Here is a 22,631-nt window from a genome sequence, read left to right as displayed (position 1 = left end):
TCATAGACGACATAATATTCTTTTTGACAGCCATAAAATAAGTCACATTTCGCGCCAAACTTGGCAAAACGCGCCGGTGTCAGTTTTGTTGAGTTTAAGTTTGTTTTCATTTTCGTTGAAGTTTATTAAGTTTTACAATTTAAAATGGATGTGGCTGATGCTCATATTGGACAACTCCGCGTCAAAGACGAAGTAGGCGTACGGTGCCAAAAACTTTTTCAGGATTTCTTAGAAGAGTGAGTAAAAACGAAATCAAGGCTATTGTTTTTTTACAATGTGCTCCAAAAGACAATGCAACTGTAATAAATTCACTCATAAATTCAAATAAAATCGCTCATCGTATTAGAAATATAGTTTTATATTATAAATAACTACTTTAGATTTGTGATTTATGTGTAATTTGTTTTTGACATTTACACAAATTCGAATTTAAAAATTGTTATGTTCGCTTTTGTTTATCTATATTTATTTGTTGTATATGTTACTAATAACTTGTTAGAACATTAGATTTAACGAATAAAAGGATATTACTACAATAAGACTAAACCTTTGCGTTCAAATTTTGTTTCTTCCTGGTTCGACTTCTGAAAGGAATTTTGTGTAGTGTCATGAACTCGGGAAATGCGTATTTTAGTATTTACATAATTCTACTAAGTACAGTTTTATGTCATATCGCTCACTCCTTTCAAGAACGTCATAAATCAAAAATCGTCAATTTTCAGTTATGCATGTTTTCGGAATGCCCAGAAAATGTACTATATCCCAGCAAAAGCGGCATATTTTTAACTTAATATTTACCCGCTACAGGGCTGAAAGTGTTATTTTTGCATTTTGAATAAAAGGTACTGTTTAATATTTTTTTTTAAATAATATATATTTTTCAAATGCAGAAAAAACCTTCAGGTTTTACCTAAAAAGATCTGTTGCATAGTAAAAAGTTCAATAAGTGGCTTGGAACTTATTTTTAATACATTGTATTATATTTTTAAGCTTTAAAAACGTTCTCCTGAAAAATCAAGTTTTTTGATTTATGACGTTCTTGAAAGGAGTGAGCGATATACACATGGCCTAAACTTTGCACATAAATGAGAATGTGTGCGGATGTCGATGTCCAACGACTTCAAAGCCAAAAATTATAAATGTGTAATATGTATTTATTTTCATTTTTGAATTCTGTCTATAATTACATTCAACTTCAGAAGAGACGTTTGAAAAATAGTTTGCCCCTTATATCAAGTGTGAGAAATATGCTGCACTATGTAATATATTTGGTGTTGATTATTTCCTATAACAAAAACCTGGTTTTTGTCCCCAATCATTCAGTTATGAAAGTTATTTCTGTCGAGGTTAACAATTTTTATCGGCCATAATAATCAAAATTATGTTTAAAAAGTGCAAACAAAACTTGATTCCTTTTTCAAAGTAGGATTACCGAAAGCTAGCGCGTCGATATCAAACAGCAAACTTCACAACAAATGTCTGAAGACAATAATTTGATTATTGCTTGTATTTTGTTTTGTTTATGTATATCTTAATACAGTGTTCATATATTCCAAAAAAATATTTTACCCATTTTAATATAACAGACTTTCAGCTTTAACGAACACCCCCTCCCCCCAAGTAGTCCGTTATATGGAGGTTTAACTGTATTTCGATATATATATATATATTTTTAAATAAAAGAGAAATATTTCAGTTTTATTATTTACAAAAAATTAATACTATTTCTGTGAGCCTGAGTGGCTCATTATTAGAAATAGGCATCAAATTATAGTAGAGTGGGTGCGAGCCTAGAAACTTTGACTCAAGAGTCTGGGACACTAACCACTGTACCACAACCTGACACATTTTGTTTAATGATTTTAAATTTTTCAGGTTTAAGGAAGACAATGTAGTCAAGTATCACAATCCAGCTCAAGAGCTTGCCAAAGCCGAGTTGAGCACTCTGGAAGTCAGTTTCGACGATGTGGAGCGCTACAACCAGCACCTGTCCACGACAATCATCGAGGAATACTTCAGAATCTTCCCCTTCCTCTGCACTGCGGTCGCAAACTACGTCCTGGGGATCACGGAGCAGACCAAAGACTCGCAGAAGAAGGAGTTCTACGTCTCGTTCACAGACGTGCCCACACGACACAAGGTCCGCGAGCTGACCACCGCCAAGATAGGAACCCTGATCAGGATATCTGGACAGGTTGTGCGAACGCACCCCGTGCATCCGGAACTAGTTTCCGGAACCTTTGTCTGCATGGATTGCCAAACTGTTGTTAAAGATGTTGAACAACAATTCAAGGTATAAATATTTTAATTATTTTATAATTTAATATGGTTAGTAATAATAATAATAATAAAACCCTTATCCGTACCCAAATGGTGCATAGGGCACTGCATCATATAAACGCAGATTTATCTTGATCGTTTACACATGAAGGAAAGGTGTTCAGCCCTCCGCTTCAGGTACCAGTCCAGGGTAGTATTGAATAAATATTACTGTGAAAAAAACACTTATATTTATGTGACCCCCCCTGGGAATCGAACCTGGGACCTCCAGAATCGTAGCCGAGCGTGCTGACCATTACACTACGGAGGCGGACAGATTTAATATGGTTACAAAAGTTTTTTCTATAATTTTAATTCATTTTCTAAACATTTCTACTTACCATCTTAAAATTAAAAAACTTTTGTGCTTGGAGAGGGACTTACACTTGCTAGTTATGTTTGTTGGTAATACAATTTTTTTGTTTTTTATTTCTTCTTAGATTAACATGTATAAAATTCAATTAATTTATTTTCTTGCATTTTGAAGTTTTGAATTATTTTTTTTATGTCTGTAGGAAGGTTGTTGATGTACTTAGTTCCCAAATATTTAAAGTTCTGTTGGAATTGTTTGGTATTGCATTTTGTATACTCATCTCGTATATTCCGGAACCAGACAATATGACTATTTTTATTAGTCATCCGCTTCCGTAGTGATTTGGCTAGTGTACATGATTTTTCCTACTCTTTTCTGCTGATAAAATCATTTTGCGTCTTAAAAACCTGGATATTATTATTTTTTTGGCAAAGCACCCAAAATTGAGTGATACATATATTTAAATTGAATGTATCAGTAAAAAATATCCCAACAGTATCTCAGGAAAATATGGCAACCCTGTAAACCGTGATATTTCTATCCGGATAAAATTCATGTTCAGGAATTGTAGGATTCTCAATAAATTAATTAAATTTACAACATTTTGAGTGTGTCCAAATACTTCTTCACAAATCTGGATTATCTCCAATTGTAGGAGTTATTTTTCATACATTATTATTGAATGTTACACTTGTGTAAAGTGATCACTTAAACCAGCCTATGACGGTCGTCAGCCCCGTAAATGCCCAGACTTCCATATTCTTCTCTTCTTTGATGAGATGTCAAAAAATAATATGAATTAATTAAATGTTTCAATTTCCAGTATACGATCCCGACAATCTGTAGGAATCCCGTTTGCTCCAACCGGCGTAGATTCCTTCTGGACACCGATCGCAGCGTATTTGTGGACTTCCAGAAGGCCAGGATCCAGGAGACGCAAGCTGAACTTCCACGCGGCTGCATCCCGCGCTCCGTGGAAGTCATTCTACGGGCTGAAACTGTCGAAACTGTTCAGGTGTGTACGTTTTTGATGTTTTATCAACACAGTGGGACCTCAACTTGTTGTTGGGTTGTTGGTAGAGAGCGGGAGGCGCTTATTAGTGTTCAATTAACTTCCTTTTGGTTGAGCGCAAAAGATACCAAAAAACATTGCACAGCTTGGAATTGGGTTTGCGGCTACTTGTGTCGGGCATCAGACTGTTTGAACATAATTAGGGCGTTTGTCCACTACACGGGATCTCACCGTCCGGCAGTCCGGTTTTGAAAAATGAAAAAGACAATGACAGATTAGCGTGAACGAATTTACGCGCAACTTGTTCACGCACCGATCCGAAGAAATATGGACAGATGCACAAGCCAATCCAAGCCAATCATCGTTTTAAAACGCTAAATGACGTGCCGGACGATAAAATTCCATTTCATTCCGGGTAGTGGACAAGCGCCCTTAGGGTCGGGGTTGATGAAGAAACCCCCCGGCAACAATTTACCAAATACTGTTGAACTTCCGTACAATAAATTTCTGTTTTCTAAATCTTACAATAATACATGATTATTTTTATTTAACAATTTCGCATGGGTGTTTTTTACACCTGTGGACCGCTGGCGACGGGATTTGATAATTGTGTACATATAGTTTAGATCTTAACAAAGAGATTGGTACATAAAAACACTAAATAATTCCTTCTTTTCTGACTGTGAAATGAGGTCGGTGCAGAAGGTAAAAATACTCTTCCCGTCCTTAAGCATCAATCCACCAAACGGGTAGAAATACCTTTCCCGTCCTAAGGTCGATTGTCCACTACCTGGAATTTGACTGTCTGGCAGTCCGGTTTTAAAAAATGAAAGCGACTATGTAAGTGTAGCGTGATCAAATTTACGCGCAACGTGTTCATGCACCGATCCGAAAAAATATGGACAAAAGCACATGCCAATCCAAACCAATCGTTGTTTTAAAACGCTAACTGACGTGCTGGACGGTAACATTCCGTGTAATTCCATATAGTGGGCAAAAGTTAATATGAAAAGTTAAAAACCCTCATTTGTTCTTTTGACAGTCTTGAATCTAAATTTTCCGACGAGTCTCCTTTTTTTCCTCAATGTTTGTCTCACTTGTGCAGGCGGGGGATCGCTACGACTTCACGGGAACTCTGATAGTGGTGCCGGACGTGGGGTCTCTGGCCTTTCCAGGCACCAAGGCGGAGATCACCTCCCGCAAGGCGGGCGGGGAGGGGCAGGCCGAGGGGGTGAGGGGGCTCAAGGCGCTCGGCGTGAGGGAGCTCCATTACAAGTAACTATGATGATCGTAATATCGTAATAGCGCACTGCAAAAAGTGAACCAAATTGTCCGTGTGATTTTACATGAGCTCATTCGTATGATTGGAAACTCTAGTTTTGTGAATTGTAGATTGTTATAATACCCCTTGAACATCGAACATTTACATTTTTATTTATATAAATAAATAATAATAATAAAACCCTTATCCGCACCCCAATGGTGCATAGGGCACTGCGTCATATAAACGCAGTGTTATCTTAATATTTAGGCACATGTACAGACCTCGTACATGTGCCTAAATATTTTAAAGCAGAAAATTTCTGCTTGGCAAATTCATAAACTTACAACCTCAAAGGTGTTCGCTTATTTATTCGATATTCGCATGCATCTTAGACGGGTCATCCTTAAAGAGTTTATTTTCAATTTGTCATTTGTATAGTGTGAAATGTACGCAAACAGTTAAAAATACATGATATTATGCCAAGAAATATGAATTTAACCTCATATTTTACTGCTTTTTTTCAGAACAGCCTTTTTGGCTTGTAGTGTACAGTCAACATCAGGTCGATTCGGTACATCCGACCTACCTGCTGATGACCTGACCTCTGAAGATATGAAGAAACAGATGACTGACCAAGAATGGGATAAGGTAAAAATTAGTAAATGATATTCAAATTATGATTTAAACTACTTGATTTTAAAACTTTATTTACTGAAATTTATAGACTATCTCCTTTTTGCTTCTTGTTCAGTACCTCAAATTTTGGAGATTACTACGACTTTAAATTCCCTCTTTGGAGAAGCTTCTAAATTCTTCCAATACAGTAGTCTCGATGTGTCGAGTTGTGGTCCTGTGGTTAGTGTCGCGGACTCTTAAGTCAGAGTTTCTCGGTTCGAACCTCTGTACCGCAATTTGATACCTATTTGTAATAATGAGCCTCTAAGGCTCACAGAAATAGTATGAAAAAGAAATATTTGTGATAATAATTAAAACATAAATATTTCTCTTTTATAAAAAAAATATGTATATATTATCCGACCTAATCTGGTCGCGGCAAGGTCAGATGAGCGGAAAGGTCGGATAACACGGAAAATAATAAAAACACGGAAAATAATACAGACATTGAAAATGTGTTAATTTTATTTGCACATGGAAAACTTTTCAAATATGTATTTTCAATATTTTCAAACATGTAACATAACTGAATGTAAGGAACTAAAACACCAAAATACACTTACGTAATAAAACATGTTTTATAGTAGGTACATAGTCACATACAATGCGGTAAACTACGAAACTAAACTCAATGGTAGGTCTGATAACTCGGAAGGTTGGATAACCGAAGGTTAGATAACTGAGACTCTACTGTAATAATAATTACATTAATGAAATTTTTGGATTATTTATGTAGAACCATTTTCGTAAAATATTACCTCAAGGGCGCTTTACTGTGATTTAATTAGGGAAAGGAGATTGTGGAAGTGATTATCACTAAAACTCAATTTTACAACATTTTGAGTGTGTCCGAATACTTATTCACAAATCTGAATTATCTCCAATTAGGAGTTATTTTTTACATTATTTTTTGATATCTTATTTTATGCATTTTTCTCAACCCAATCCCCACATGCCAAACCTTGCATGGTTTTCGTAGAAGGGAATTGAACTGTCTATTTTGTAATCAGGTGTACGAGATGTCCCGGGACAGGAATTTATACCAGAATCTCATTACAAGCCTGTTCCCCAGCATACACGGGAATAACGAAGTCAAGAGAGGAATTCTTCTCATGCTGTTTGGAGGAGTCGCCAAGACTACCATGGAAGGTGAACAACTAAATTAATTAATTATCCGCACAATATTAAATATAAACTATGTTGACCCATCTGTTAAAACAAGTTTTGCGCAAAAAACTTTTCATTCCTTGCGCCAAAGATATTTAATTTGCTGCCCGTAACTTTTATTTACCTTGCTTATTATGTACAAGGTTTATAATAGATCATCATGTGGATTTTAGTTTATTATAACTTTAAAAAATAATGTTTTATTTTAATCTGTCTTGGTAACAGGAGGGATAATCTAGTGTGGGCCAATCAGGAACTTCTCAGCATTTGCTCATTGCTGGAATGAAACTACGTAAAACTCCTCAGTAGACTTTCCGTTCCACTAGAAGAGGGTTCGGCATTGTGTCCTAGCTTGAGAATATGATGATTTTTATTAGAATATATAGGATATAGGGGGTGAGGACCAGTCTAATATATTTTACTAAGAAGACTCTTCGTTACAATGTCAAATTAAACAGCATTACTTAATACCACTTTCCTTACGGTATGATTTTAAATGAATTAGATTAAAATTAAAACGGTCGGTTTTAGGCACAACTCTTCGGGGAGACTTGAACTGTTGTATTGTCGGAGACCCCAGCACGGCCAAGTCCCAGTTCCTGAAGCAAGTTAGCGAGATCACTCCGAGGGCCGTGTACACCAGCGGCAAGGCATCTTCAGCAGCTGGGTTGACGGCTGCAGTTGTCAAGGTATAAACATTTATAATATTGATTAAATCATTAACTTCTCTGCCAGTCATTTGAACGAAATGTTGGTTAAATTTGTACATAACTATTCACTTAGTAACTAAATTACTTAAAGTTATAGTAACTAAATTTTCATTTCTCTTAACCTACCTGGATTTTTCACTCTAATATTTATTCAATATTACCCTGGACTGGTATATTAAACGCTGGACTGATCATATTTCCTTCATGCATTTAATGATTTAGATAGCAACACTTCTATGTGTGTTATTTTACCCATGACATTTTATTTATTTCACCCAACTACTGCATTCCACAACAGTGTGGAAGAGAGACAACAATTATGAACTGTAGCCTTCCGATCATTCATGCTACGGTTAGCGCGGTCCTTCTGTGAACATGCTACTGACTGTGCGTCACTGCAAGCTCATTATTATTATCACAACCATATTTCTATGAGTAGGACTAGGTCTTTCGATTCCTCTCTTTTGGAGCATGCGTAATTTTTAGATGGTTTGTGTGAGGAAAGTTAATAGAGTACCAAATAGTTCCACATAGTTCTCTCGGTTTTCCTGTATCTCTATTTATCATTCATTCACAGGATGAAGAGTCATTTGACTTTGTGATTGAGGCGGGCGCCCTGATGTTGGCAGATAACGGAGTGTGCTGCATCGACGAGTTTGACAAGATGGATCCTCAGGATCAAGTAGCTATTCACGAGGCTATGGAACAACAGACTATATCATTGGCCAAGGTATAATAACACCTATATTTACACATACTATTCTTATTTATTGACTTGGCGTTTAATTTGTAGAACTCCATTTTAATTTATGTATTTATTTTAAATCAAACACAGATTTTTTGAGTCTACTAAGTTGTATTTTATTCGTTTGATAATGCCCTAACAAGGCGAAACAATTGTCACAATGTAATTTTTTATGTGTTTTTTGTTAATAAAATACAACTTAGTAGACTCAAAAAATCTGTGTTTGATTTAAAATAAATACATACTACTCTTCTTCTGTTCCTTTAAAAAAATATGATACTTTTTTATTTTAATCTTTATTAGTTGCCTTAGAAAAAATCTCCTTGCCTATTATCCACAAGAATTTATAGCATATTTAGTTTATATGTCTTAAAAATGATAATGGATGTATATAATTAAGAATAAATGAATAAGGTATATCTCAAAAACAATACAATATTTACTACAATGCAATAGACACAATGGATTCAATATCTTATATCAATCAATATTTGTCACATAGATATTTATTTGTCATATTCGTCTTGTCATATTTTCTAAATACGACACTACTAAATCTGATTGAACTCTATGCCTTATTATCTTTGTGTATAAATTTCTTAAAAATAGTATTTAAGTCTTGCCTTAAAAATAAGTTCTGCTGCGCCATCTTTAACCATGTGAAATTTTATATTTCCCTTAGGCCGGAGTGAGAGCAACATTGAATGCGCGTACCTCGATTCTAGCCGCAGCAAACCCAATCGGTGGAAGATACGACCGTGCAAAGTCGCTGCAACAAAACGTCAATCTCAGCGCACCCATCATGTCACGATTTGATCTGTTCTTCATACTTATAGACGAAAGTTCCGAGGTAAAGTTTTTTTGTAATTTTTGATTATTTTGTATTATTATAATTATTATTATCATATGCTTTCAATTAACCTTTCCCTTAATTACTAAAAACTTCCATGTGCAATGGTGGTATGTTATTTGTACACCATATGAAAATGTGATTTAAAAACGGGAAAAATGTGAATATTCCTAAATGTTGCTTTTATTGACCATAGTTAAAGTTTGAATGCAACAATAATGTTACCTCTGGTAAGTATCTGAAAATGAGAAAAAAAAATACATTGTAATTACAATTTGGAGCTACCATAGTTGGCGTAGCGGTACAAACCACCCTGAAGGACGACTTGTGCGCTTTGAGAAACGTTTATTCGTTTAAATTTTTTCACAAAATATTTATTTCCGTCGCTGCAAATGAATAAGTTTATATTATAACACTTTGTAATACATAATTGTATTACGGAGGATCACAAAAATTCTGAGCCTTTATATTTTTATATTGATATTCTCATTTTTAAAGTGGAGTTGTAGTAAATACATATCACCGGGAGGGGTAGGTTAATAAGGGGATATTTTTAATTCACATTTCATTGACCTGGCCTTTTTCCAGACCATCGATTATGCGATTGCCCGGAAGATAGTGGACCTCCATTGCAACAAGGAAGACACCTACGACTGCTTCTACACGCGAGAGGATTTACTGAGATACATCGCCTTTGCCAGGTCTTTCAAGCCAATCATTACCGAGGTATGTGCAAACTATCTATATATACGTATATCCTATCATGTTATCTCTCTTATGGTGTCAAATAAATATAAGTGATTTTTTCACTCTAATATTTATTCAATAGTACCCTGGACTGGTACCTGAAACGGAGGGCTGATCAACTTTCCTGCGTGTGTTAACTATCATGATAACACTGCGTTTATATGATGCATTGCCCTATGCACCATTGGGTGCGAATAAGGGTCTGGGGACGTAAAATCCGGGTTTAACTGTATTACATTTAACAAGGAATTCCAGGATTCGAAGCAATTCATGTATCATAAAAATAATAAATGATATCAAAAATAACTACTGTAATTGGAGATAATCCAGAATTGTGAACAAGTATTTGGACACACTCAATATGCTGTCTATTATTTTAATTACAATAAATTTATCGAAAACTAAATATATGAGATTTTATTAATTGTTTCAGCATTAACTTTGTGGTAAGACATGCTACAATGATTAAAGAAAACACTTTTTTTTATACCACTTGAGTTTTATTATAGATTACTAGAGTTATTATTCAGACCTGAATGATGGAAGATTAGCTTCTGAAACTAGTGGTCTTTAATAAAACTCAAGTGGTATAAAAACAAGTGTTTTCTTTAATCATTGTAAATATATGATCATTGACAAATCTAAAGAATTGGCAGATGTGCTCCTCAGGATGAGAACGGAAGTATTAAAAATTCCATCTTCTTCTTCTTCTTCTTCTTCTTATTGTAGGCCTTACGGCCTGTTTTTAAGAGGGATTAGCCTCCTGCGACGTCGATTCCCAGCTATCGGCCCATCTCTTTGGTGGTCTGCCCGGGAGTCGTCTACCATGGGGTTGGCCGTACAATGCGATGTGGGGGAGTCTGGATGGTTCCATTCTCCTCACATGCGCATACCATTGTCTTCTTCGTTGCCTTCCCCGCCTAACGACATCTTCGATCTCGCATATTTCCCTGATCTTGGCATTTCTCAATCTATCTCGAAGAGTCTCGCCTGTTATGCTTCTCAGAGTCTTCATTTCTGACACTCTAAGCGTGTTTTTTGTGGCAGCGGCAAAAATTCCATCAATGTAAATATTTGGGCCGGCTTAATGACCAGCGGGGACCACTCGCAAGAGGTCAAAGTCCATTATACCTTTGACTCAAGTATCGTCGTGTCGTTGGCCATTGGCAGGAGGCGGGCAAGCTGCTGGTGGACCTGTACGGCCAGCTGCGGCAGAGGGACAACTCGGGCGGCAGCAGCAAGTCCACGTGGCGCATCACCGTGCGCCAGCTCGAGTCCATGATCCGGCTGTCGGAGGCCATGGCCAAGATGCACTGCAGCTCCCACGTCACCGCCGCCTACGTTCAGGAGGCATACAGGTAGCTCACTTTTTAACATTCAATATGAATTGCTTAATTTGAAGTTTAAGTTTAATAATACAGTGGAACCTCTCACAACGAGCAACAAAAAATATGTAAAAGTTGCTCCCTTAACGAGAGAAATTTTGCATAATGAGTTACAGAAAAAGGACAAGTCCCTTTTTCTGTAACTCATTTTATCACAACATTCTCTTTTGAGTCGGGACTTCCGTGTCAGTTAAAACAAAAAATGTTTCGCTTAACGAGTAAGATTCTGAAACGAATTATGCTCGTAATGAGAGGTTCCACTGTATATATTTTTTAAAGGTTGCTTGTTTATGAATGTTTTTCAAGACCAAATCATCCATGTCGAAAAAATTGGTTTTAATTGAATAAAATTATCGCATAGAAAAAAGGAAATTGTTCTCTTTAAGGCATGTTTTTAACCTTGCAATTAATGATATGATTTTTTTTTCAAAAGTGTGTTAGGTACTCATTTGTACGTTTTTAACTCTTTTTGCATGTTTTTAACCCTGTAAATAATGATATGATTTTTTTTGCAAAAGTGTGTTAGGTACTCATTTGCACGTTTTTAACTCTTTTTGCATATTTTTAACCCTGCAAATAACGATATGAATTTTTTTGCAAAAGTGTTTTAACGGTGGTACTCATTTGCATGTTTTTAACCCTGGATTTTTTTTTGCAAAAGTGTGTATACAGTGGTACTCATTTGCATGTTTTTAATCCTTTTTGCGTGTTTTTTAACCCTACAAATAATGATATATATTTTTCTTGCAAAAGTGTGTATACAGTGGTACTCATTTGCATGCTTTTAACCCTTTTTGCGTGTTTTTAACTCTGCAAATAATGATTTGATTTTTTTGTATAAGCTGTTAACAGTTGTACTCATTTGCATGTTTTCAACCATTTTTGCGTGTTTTTAACCCTGCAAATAATGATATGATTTTTTCGTAAAAGTGTGTTAACATTGGTACTCATTTGCATGTTTTTAACTATTTTTGTGTGTTTTGATGAGATACCCTGCAAATAATGATATGATTTTTTTGTAAAAGCGTGTTAACAGTTGTACTCATTTGCATGTTTTTAAGCCTAGAAATATTTTTTTTTTTAAAGTGTGTACAGTGGCACTCATTTGCATATTTTTAACCGTTTTTGCATGTTTTTAACCCTGCAAATAATGAATTATATTTTTTTTTGCAAAAGTGTGTTAACATTGGTACTCATTTGCATGTTTTTAACCTATTTTGCTTGTTTTTAACCCTAAAAATATTTTTTATCTGTCTCTTGTGATGTGGACTGCCAACTGTAAAGCCATCACTTTGGAGGTCTTCCAGTTGTTCTTTTTCCGCCTGGGATCTGAAGAGCAATTTGGGACAACTCAGCTTGAACCAATTGAACATATTGATATATCATCCGCAAAGTGAACAAACCAGTGTCTGATAGAATAAATTGTTAAAATATAAACTGCTTTGAGGAAATGTCATCCAATTTATGAACAAAACCTGTAAAATAATTTTCATATTATTTTTTGACATCTCTTCAAAGATGAAGAAGAATATGAAAGTCTGGGCATTAACGGGGCTGACGACCGTCATAGGCTGGTTTAAGTGATCACTCTATAAACAAATAATGAAGAAAAAAAAAATTCTTTACAAAACGAGTTATATGACAAAAAAAAACAAGAGATGAAAAAAGAGAAAAAATAAAAAATAAAAAACCGTGACCTTGAAGGTTTTAAAGCCGTGCCGGTATGAACGTGACGAGAAAAAAATTTCCCATTTTGAAACGAAAATTATGAATGAAAAAGTAAATAAAACAAACAAATAAATATAGATTAACGAAGGAGAAACATTTGTAAAATATTTGGACACACTCAAAATGTTGTAATTTTTGTTGAAATGTTCCAGATTGCTAAACAAGTCCATTATCCGAGTGGAGCAGCCCGACATACATTTGGATGAAGATGAACCCCAGTTTGAGCCCTCTATGGATGTGGATACTGATCACCCGGTCACTAATGGACACTCAGGTAAGGCTAAGTTCACACAGAGATGTTTTTTTTTAAAAGGAATAACTCGCAAAGCCTCTATTTTAAAGGCTTGTCTGCAGGTAGGATAGTGAGGATCTTTCTCTCTCTCTAACACTTATCCGCACCCTAATGGTGCATAGGGCACTGCATCATATAAACACAGTGTTATCTTGATCATAAACACATGGAGGAAAGGTGGTCAGCCCTCCGCTTCAGGTACCAGTCCAGGGTAATATTGAATAAATGTAAGTGAAAAAATCAATATTTATAGTGATATTTTCACTCTACTATTACTAGGGTCAAATAAATCAATATTTATTTGACCCCCCATGGGAATCGAACCCGGGACCTTCACAACGGTAGCCGAACGTTCTGACCATTACACTACGGAGGTGGTTCAAATAAATAGTGAGGATAGGGAAGGTAAATATGAAAAACACCACAAATACCCAGACCATTTGAAAATAAATATATCTTGCAATTGTCGGGAATCAAACCCGCGATGCCAGTTTTGTAGTCGAGCGTCTACCCAACTATGCCACAGCACCCATGTGTTACAAATATTTTTGAAGCATGAATTGCAATTTGTCTGCTTTTCTTTTACCTTGTAAAATTGCCACCGAAATGCTTGTACATATTCTGAAATGGTGTTTAACCACTTTATGCTTTGGTTTTTTTTACAAAAAGTATTTTTTAAATGTTTTATTCAAAGTTCATTCACTTTTCAAATAAAATATAACAATTTAAACTCTGTCCATTCATCATGAGGCTGGCTGGGATGTGCCTCTTCCGATGAGGAACTCAAAATTGACGAAGAGGAATCACTTACGGAATGTTCAATATCAATATCTTCATATTCACTATCACTCTCCATATGGGCTTTTATTTGATTTAAAAAAATTCTAATTGACACTATATGATATATATTAATTTTTTTAATTAAACGATGCATTCATACATACATGAAAATGTGAACACAATATAGTAAAAACGAAATAAGCAGCTCAAAAATACGCACAATCTCAACTGCAGGCAAATTCCAACTGCGTTAAATACATCGCTAACTTAGACAAGCGTTATTCAAGTTATATATGGAAGGCAAAATAAAGGAATGGGTAAATGATCAAGAGTTAATTGTATAAAAACGGTAAAAAAGTTTATATTTTAATTTTTTTCTCTCTTTTTTGTGTGTATATTAGGTTAAAATGGATAAAAACAATAAAAAATGTACCGTAAAATGGGGCTACTTGAACTTTGATGTATTACTTGAGCCCAGTACAAAAATAAGATTTAAATATGTATTTGGTTTACAATAATGAATGTATCGTGACAATAAGTGTCACCTGTCAGGGAAAGAATGAATCATGTCGATACGTTCATTATTGTAGACCAAATACAGATCTAAATATTTTTTTTATACTGGGCTTAAGCAACACATAAAAGTTCAAGTAGCCCCGTTCTACGGTATGTAAAAAGAACCCCACCGACAAGACACACAAGGTGGCTTGGTGGGTCTGCAAAAAATATTTTAAATATGTTTATAATTGTTCTTTAAATAAATGTATACAATTTATGTAAATAAAAAAAAATAGATATACAAAAAAAATGCTGCAAGTGGTAACAGATGAGCGCCACGCGGGCCTGCAGAAATTGGAACGCATTTAGACTGACGGACTTCGACGTAAATTAACATCGATACCGTAGAACGGGGCTACTTGAACTTTGATGTGTTACTTGAGCCCAGTACAAAAAAAATATTTAGATCGTGGTATCGATCGAAGTATCGTGACAATAAGTGTCACCTGTCGGGGAAACAATGAATCATGTCGATATGTTCATTATTGTAGACCAAATACAGATTTTTTTTTGTGCTGGGCTCAAGTAACACATCAAAGTTCAAGTAGCACCGTTCTACGGTACTCCTTTGAGGAAAATTAGCATCGATGTTCATTTACTCTCAGAAAGGTTAAAATGATTAAATGGTATTTTGAACTGCGATTTTTTTTTATCCAAAATGAATTAGTTAAGAATAATAATGAATATTTGCAGATACAAACGGCACAAATGGAACTACCAACGGGCACGGAGAACCTCATGTGAACGGAGACACGGTTCCCAAGAAGAAGCTCACGTTATCCTTCGAGGAATACAAGTCCCTCAGCAACATGCTCATCATCTACATGAGGAATGCCGAACTAGCCATGGAATCCAGTGGTAACTACTTTTTGCATTTTATAAATAAAATAAAAACTTACAATGCAAAACTACTTTATTTTGACAAAAAATACATATTTTGTGTACCCAATCATGCAGAGTTTTCTCAACTACACTTCAATAATTCCAACCCTTATCCGCACCCAATGGTGTATAGGGCACTCCATCGTATTGTCTAGATCGTTACTTACATAAAGGCAAGGTGATCACTCCTGCGCTTCAGGGTTAAATAATAGATTGTAAAATCTTCTTCTTCTTCAAACCCTTATCTGCACCCGATGGTGCATAGGGCACTGCATCATATAAACGCAGTGTTATCTTGATCGTTAACACAAGAAGGGAAGGTGATCAGCCCTCCGCTTAAGTTACCAGTCCAGGGTAATATTGACTAAATATTATAGTGAAAAAATCACTTATATTTTTAAAATCACTAATATTTATTTTCTTCCACCCTGGGAATCAAACCCGGGACCTCCAGCATGGAAGCTAAACATGCAAACCATTACACGGAGGCGGACACTCCGATAATACTCATCTCAACCCTGCATACTCACATCTATCATATAGAGTTTCACAACACATTTGTATATTATTTTCCTAGTTTAACTTCTGCTTATAAACTTGGAGTACCATGGAATTTTTGAAGCAGAGTAGTAAAAAAAACCTTTACAAGAGGTGTTATTTGTTTAATTGGTGAAACAAATCAATAATAAATTCAAGCCGTTATGCAATCCTTTCCGGAATGCAATTTTGTCCCTGGATTTCAAAAGAAATTTTTAAAAAATTGCTGTATATATTGTTTTTTAACTACATATGACATAGATAGTTTTAAAACATAAACGGACCTTTAAAATATCATTAGTGATTGATTGTTTTCGCCACTTTGTGTTTTGAATCATAACATAGCCATGTGGTACATGCACACCATATCAAACTTTTGTTTTCTATGTTCCGAATGTTTCATTTTGACTCGTTCAATAGTAAAAGTGACATGGATAGTTTGAAAACATAAATGGACCTTTAAAATATCATTAGTGATTGATTGTTTTCGCCACTTTGTGTTTTGAATCATAACATAGCCATGTGGTACATGCACACCATATCAAACTTTTGTTTTCTATGTTCCGAATGTTTCATTTTGACTCGTTCAATAGTAAAAGTGACATGGATAGTTTGAAAACATAAATGGACCTTTAAAATATCATTAGTGATTGATTGTTTTCGCCACTTTGTGTTTTGAATCATAACATAGCCATGTGGTACATGCACACCATATCAAACTTTTGTTTTCTATGTTCCGAATGTTTCATTTTGACTCGTTCAATAGTAAAAGTGACATGGATAGTTTGAAAACATAAATGGACCTTTAAAATATCATTAGTGATTGATTGTTTTTGCCACTTTGTGTTTTAAATCATAACACAGCCACGTGGTACATGCATACTATGTCAAACTTATGTTTTCTATGTTCTGAATGTTTCGTTTTGACTCGTTCAATAGTAAAAGTGACATGGATAGTTTGAAAACATAAATGGATCTCTAAAATATCATTAGTGATTGATTGTTTTCGCCACTTTGTGTTTTGAATCATAACATAGCCATATGGTACATGCACACCATGTCAAACTTTTGTTTTCTATGTTCTGAATGTTTCTTTTGACTCGTTCAATAGTAAAAGTGACACGGATAGTTTGAAAACATAAACGGACCTTTAAAATATCATTAGTGATTGATTGTTTTTGCCACTTTGTGTTTTAAATCATAGCACAGCCACGTGGTACATGCATACTATGTCAAACTTATGTTTTCTATGTTCTGAATTTTTCATTTTGACTCATTTAAAGTCAAAGTTGATATTATTGTTTTCTTTGTTGCTTGTAGAAGATGAGTCAGATAGTTCGGGTATTAGAAGAAGCAGCGTGATCAACTGGTACCTGGAGCAAATTGCAGAACAAATAGAAAATGAGGAGGAATTGGTGGAGAAGAAGGCTCTCGTGGAGAAAGTGCTGGACCGACTAATGTACCACGTATGTATATCATGTATTCAATTCATAGATATAGATTTTTTTTGTTACATCATGTTCATTGTTCCAACTCTAATGTATGGAAGTGAAACATGGAGTTGGCAAAAGAAGGATGAAAGTAAACTGAATGCAGTCGAAATGCGATCTCTCAGAAGAATGTGCGACAAAACGATGTATGATAGATGTGCGAATAGTGAAATAAGGAAGGAATGCAAAGCTGAGATAAGCATTATCGATAAAATTAAGAAAGGTGTGTTGAGATGGTTTGGACATGTAGAACGAATGAGTGAGAAAAGAACGGTAAAACAAATTTATGAGGCGAATGTAAGTGGAAAAAAGAGCAGAAGAAGACTGCGAAAAACATGGCACGATCAGGTATGCCAAGTACTTGAGGGTGGTCGGGTTAGGAGTCGTAACAATCGGCGGGTGTGTATGAGGAGATGCATGAACGTGGAAGAGGTGAAGAATGTTTGCACAGACAGAGTGGTGTGGCGTTCTATTCTCTCTGCCTACCCCTGCGGGGAAGCGGCGTGATGGTTAGTTTGTTAGTTTTGTTAAATCATAATAAAAATATATATTTTACACTTGTTGTACCTAGTGTTCCTGTGGCCCAACTCTGTTTAAATAGAAAACAAAACAAAGAGAAAACACATTTCTAATGTGTTTTGAATATTGAAAGCATTAACTTTGTGGATCATATTGATATATTATTTCGAGAAATAAAAATACTTTGTGTTTTGATCCACTCACATTTTTATTAACCAACTAGTTTCGGCAACAACCTGTTGCCCTTTTCAGGGTTAGAGTCATAAATTAGAGTCGAAATATTACATTTCTAATGTGTTTAATTACATAATGCTTATGGGTATATATTCTGTCTGCCTCTGTAGTGCAATGGTCAGCACGCTCAGCTACCATACTGGAGGTTTGGTAAAAAAAATCACACTCATCACTTAAAATTTACTCCCAGCTGTCACTAAAGAAGTGACTAAAGAAGTCACACAGGAAGTCACTAAAGAAGTCACACAGGAATCCAGAGATGTCGTTAATTAAATTTTTTGCTATCCATTTTGTTTTACAGGATCAGGTAATAATTCCTCTCTCTACAACCGGCTTGAAGTCCGCCAAATCACAACCAGATGAAACAGATGATGACCCTCTCCTTGTCGTGCATCCAAATTATGTTGTGGACGTGTAACCATCGTTCTTACTTTAATCGTCAATAAACTACTTTTTACTTTTAACTACTCGTTTTATTTTCAAAAAATTAATTAAAAAAATAAATGTTTTGATTAATATTATTTTTTGACATCTCATCAAAGATGAAGAAGAATATGGAAGTCTGGGCATTTACGGGGCTTACGACCGTCATAGGCTGGTTTAAGTGATCACTTTACACACGTGTAACATTCACCAATTCTACCCATTATTGACAACCACACTACTCAAATTCTTGGAAGTTCTATATATATGAACCAATTTAGATTTGTTGTTGTTTTGATTAAAATTACCTTGTCATTCCTAAGGTCATAATTCTTGAAATTTATTATATTATATATATATATATATATATATATATATATATATATATATATATATATATATATATATATATATACATACATACATACATACATACATACATACATACATACATACATACATACATACATACATACATACATACATATATATATATATATATATATATATGGATGTATATTTTTCGGACAACAAAGGTACTAGTCATCCATACATGTCTCGACATGAATTTAAGACACGGAGTGAATCAGTATCATTTCGCTATTGAGAGTGGTAGACGTGTTCTGGGGGAGCAGTACTGACACGTCCTAGTGAAAGAGTTCGCGCCCGTTACAAGTTGCGTAATTGGACACCAGACCGCCTGGTTAATAGGTTAAATAAGACAATAAACTTTTAATAAATCAAATGTAATACAATTTTATTTTCTTAAATTATGACAGGCAAATAAAGAAATTTATTCATATGTTTGTCCTCTCTTTCATCAGCAAATGCAAAGGATTATTACTCCTCGGGGGTGTTGAAGCCACACACGCCACTTTGCTAAGTCCCGCGAACCTATCCCTCTGTCTCTTGTTTCTTTTACCCGAGTCAGGAGTATCCTTCACCTTTACGTGAGATGAGGGTGCCGGAGACAGATAACAGGACCTCTTGAGTTGTTCATTCTTCCTGAAAGTTTGGGGAGTCCTGCCCTTAACTTTGTCGAGAGTGTGAGGAGACGGTTTGCTATTAAATAAATTGTGTGGCGTCATCTTCGAATCATCCAACTTGGCTTTTGCTTGTTTATTTGTCACATTGTATTTGGTTGTTTTTTTGCAGTGAAAACACTTGATGAGCTGAAAATATTAAACTATACTTTAATAAACTTACTTACTTATAACCCTTATCCACACCCAATGATGCATAGGGCACTGCATCGAATTGACGCAGTGTTATCTTGATCATTACTTACATGAAGGCAAGGGTATCACTCTTGCGCTTCAGGAACCAGTCCAGGGAAATATTAAATAAATATTACAGTGTAAAATCATTAATATTTATTTTCACCCCCCTGGGAATCGAACCCGGGACCTCCAGCACGGTAGCTAAACACGCTGACCATTACACCACAGAGGCGGACTAACTGTATTGAATTAATTTAACTTTATTTTGTCCGCCTCCATAGTGTAATGGTCAGCACGCTCAGTTACCGCACTGGAGGTCCCAGGTTCGATTCCAGGATGGGGTCGAATAAATAAAAGTGATTTTTTCACTATAATATTTATTCAATATTACCCTGGACTGGTACCTGAAGCGGAGGGCTGATCACTTTTCCTTCATGAGTTAACGATCAAGACAACACTGCATTTATATAATGCAGTACCCTATGCACCACCACCAGATTTTGTAGTGTAGACAATTGGCTACCATGCTAGAGGTCCCGCGTTTGATTCTCAGGGGGGTCAAAATAAAGAAATGTGTTCTCACTCTAATATTTATTCAATATTTTCCTGGACTGGTTGGTGCCTGAAGCACAGGACTGATCACCTTGCCTTCATTTAATAAATGATCAAATTAACATTGCATCAATTTGATGCGGTGCCCTATGCACCATTGGGTATGGATAAGGTAGTAGTAGTAGTAAATCAAAGAAACATGTTTGTTTTTTGGTGACATTACTTGGTCATTACTTGAAAAAGTTCTCCTCATTCATATTATTTATCTTGATTGACAAGAGAAGTCTCCGTAGCGTAATGGTCAGAACGCTCGGTTACCGTACTGGAGGTCCCGGGTTCGATTCCCAAGGGGGGTCAAATAAATATAAGTGATTTTTTCACTCTTATACTTATTCAATATTACCTTGGACTGGTACCGGAAGCGGAGGGCTGATCACCTTTGCTTTGTGTGTTAACGATCAAGATAACACTGCGTTTATATGATGCAGTGCCCTATGCGCCATTGGGGTGCGGATAAGGGTTTGAATGAATGACAAGAGAAGAGGGGAAATTATACCTTTAAAGGTGGAGACTGACCGGAGCATTTCATCGTTACGTAACATGTTACGATGCGAGCATTCGTATAGTCAGTACAGCGAGCGGAGCGCTTCATCCATAGTTTCGGATGTTTCCTGATGCTCGCCGCAAGGAATGTTACGATGTTATGTTACAACAAAATGCCCCAGTCAGTCTCCACCTTTACAGTAATGTATTAGTTTCCGATAAGTCTTTAAACCAACTTACCAAAATTTTCAAAGAAGAGATTTTATTTTTAGCTTTTTCTATTTCTTTTTCGGTTTTTGAACCATTTCTATTCTCCGCAATAAGCTTGTATTTTCTTCTTCTCCGTTTGGACAACCTCTTTATTTTATTTGACTGAAATCAGAAATAAATTGGAATCAATAAAACGCTTATTTAATTACATCAACTGATACTCAAATGACATTTATATATTATTTAAATTTAAGACTGCTGCTAACACACAAGGGACGGGAAAGGTATTTCTACCCATTCGGTTGATTGATGCTTAAGAACGGGAAGGGTATTTTTACCTTCTGCGCCGGTCTCATTTCAAAGTCAGAAAAGGAGGAATTATTTAATGTTTTTATATTAATATTATGTACCATTCTCTTTGTTAAGACGATTTTTTTTAGCTTTCTATAAATAAAATCCAGAGAATTTGAAATCTGACATTTTCTTGAGTTACAGAAACCAATTAAATTAATTTGGTATTTATTTATCAAGTATTTCATAAAGTAAATAAATGTGATTTTATTAATTGAATTGGCAGTCGCTTTCTGGTAACATCTATCAATTTCTAATTTAAATTTTACTTAGTAAATACCACTATATTAATAAATAAATAAATATTTTAATTTACATATAGTGCTTGAAATATGGTGTTAGATAATGATGCTGAGTGCATTGAAATGCGTGTTAGAATAGATCTTATAAAGTCGTGGTAAAATCAAGTAAAATTTGAACTAAAAGTTTTTGAAAAATCTGATATCTCCCAGTGAAGAATGCATTTTTTAATGCATTCTTCACTGGGAAATTTTGTGCCGAAGAATACATTTTGCTTGCACGCTTTTGTTTTCATATATTTATTTATAAATGCTACATTGAAATAAATAATCATACTTTTATCGAGTAGTTATCTTTCCATTGTCCGCAACAGTTGCTACATCTAACATCCGAGCCAAAGTATTTCACAGGAATTTTATAATTAAACTGACATTTTTCCTGGAAAGTAGTTCTGAAAAAAGAGAGAATATTCATGTACACGATTTATATTAAAATTATAACTGAAGTACATATAATATCGACATCTGAAATAACGTTGAAAAATGAACATTGATAAAAACAATGAAGTGAATGCTTATTTCAACTTTTGCCTAAGAGCGACTTACAAAATATTATTTCTAACCAAATTAGAAATATGGTCCGAATGTGTTATTGTTGACGCGCAATCCCACAAATGTTTTACAGATATTTCAATATTTTCCATCCTTAATTACGTTTTAGGTTAATAAATAAAAACAAAACACCAACAAACTCTTTCTAAGGCACTTCGAAAAATTTGAAATTGACATGTGTCTCATAGATTAAATCGTGCTAATATTTCTAAATAATAATAAGGGAATGGTCAATACTGAAATTAGAGGCAAAAAACTGAATGTGATCGTATGA

At 35.1% G+C, this 22,631-nt stretch overlaps 2 protein-coding genes across 2 annotated transcripts; one reads left to right on the top strand and one right to left on the bottom strand.

The window, feature by feature from the left end:
* The first annotated feature begins 32 nt into the window (after nucleotides 1-32).
* Nucleotides 33-18,668, top strand: Mcm6 (minichromosome maintenance 6). The gene is made up of 15 exons (XM_088274382.1): nucleotides 33-236; nucleotides 1,876-2,293; nucleotides 3,456-3,647; nucleotides 4,750-4,919; nucleotides 5,433-5,556; nucleotides 6,594-6,732; nucleotides 7,282-7,439; nucleotides 8,038-8,190; nucleotides 8,888-9,055; nucleotides 9,644-9,781; nucleotides 10,973-11,160; nucleotides 13,068-13,189; nucleotides 15,239-15,403; nucleotides 17,285-17,430; nucleotides 18,509-18,668. The coding sequence occupies exons 1-15, from the start codon at nucleotides 145-147 to the stop codon at nucleotides 18,623-18,625; spliced, it is 2,490 nt and encodes an 829-aa protein (XP_088130508.1). The 5' UTR covers nucleotides 33-144; the 3' UTR covers nucleotides 18,626-18,668.
* A 692-nt stretch (nucleotides 18,669-19,360) lies between these two features.
* LOC148312728 (uncharacterized) lies at nucleotides 19,361-22,572 on the bottom strand. Its single transcript, XM_088274372.1, has 4 exons — nucleotides 22,352-22,572; nucleotides 22,083-22,197; nucleotides 21,186-21,317; nucleotides 19,361-19,802 (listed from the first exon to the last, which is right to left on the bottom strand). The coding sequence occupies exons 1-4, from the start codon at nucleotides 22,447-22,449 to the stop codon at nucleotides 19,428-19,430; spliced, it is 720 nt and encodes a 239-aa protein (XP_088130498.1). The 5' UTR covers nucleotides 22,450-22,572; the 3' UTR covers nucleotides 19,361-19,427.
* Between the last annotated feature and the right edge of the window lie 59 nt (nucleotides 22,573-22,631).

Source organism: Brachycentrus maculatus, unplaced genomic scaffold (assembly GCF_059751285.1).
Source record: "Brachycentrus maculatus isolate JH-2025_06_01 unplaced genomic scaffold, ASM5975128v1 h1tg000034l, whole genome shotgun sequence".
Taxonomy (NCBI): Eukaryota; Metazoa; Arthropoda; class Insecta; order Trichoptera; family Brachycentridae; genus Brachycentrus; species Brachycentrus maculatus.
This window is presented reverse-complemented; position numbering and strand designations above follow the sequence as displayed.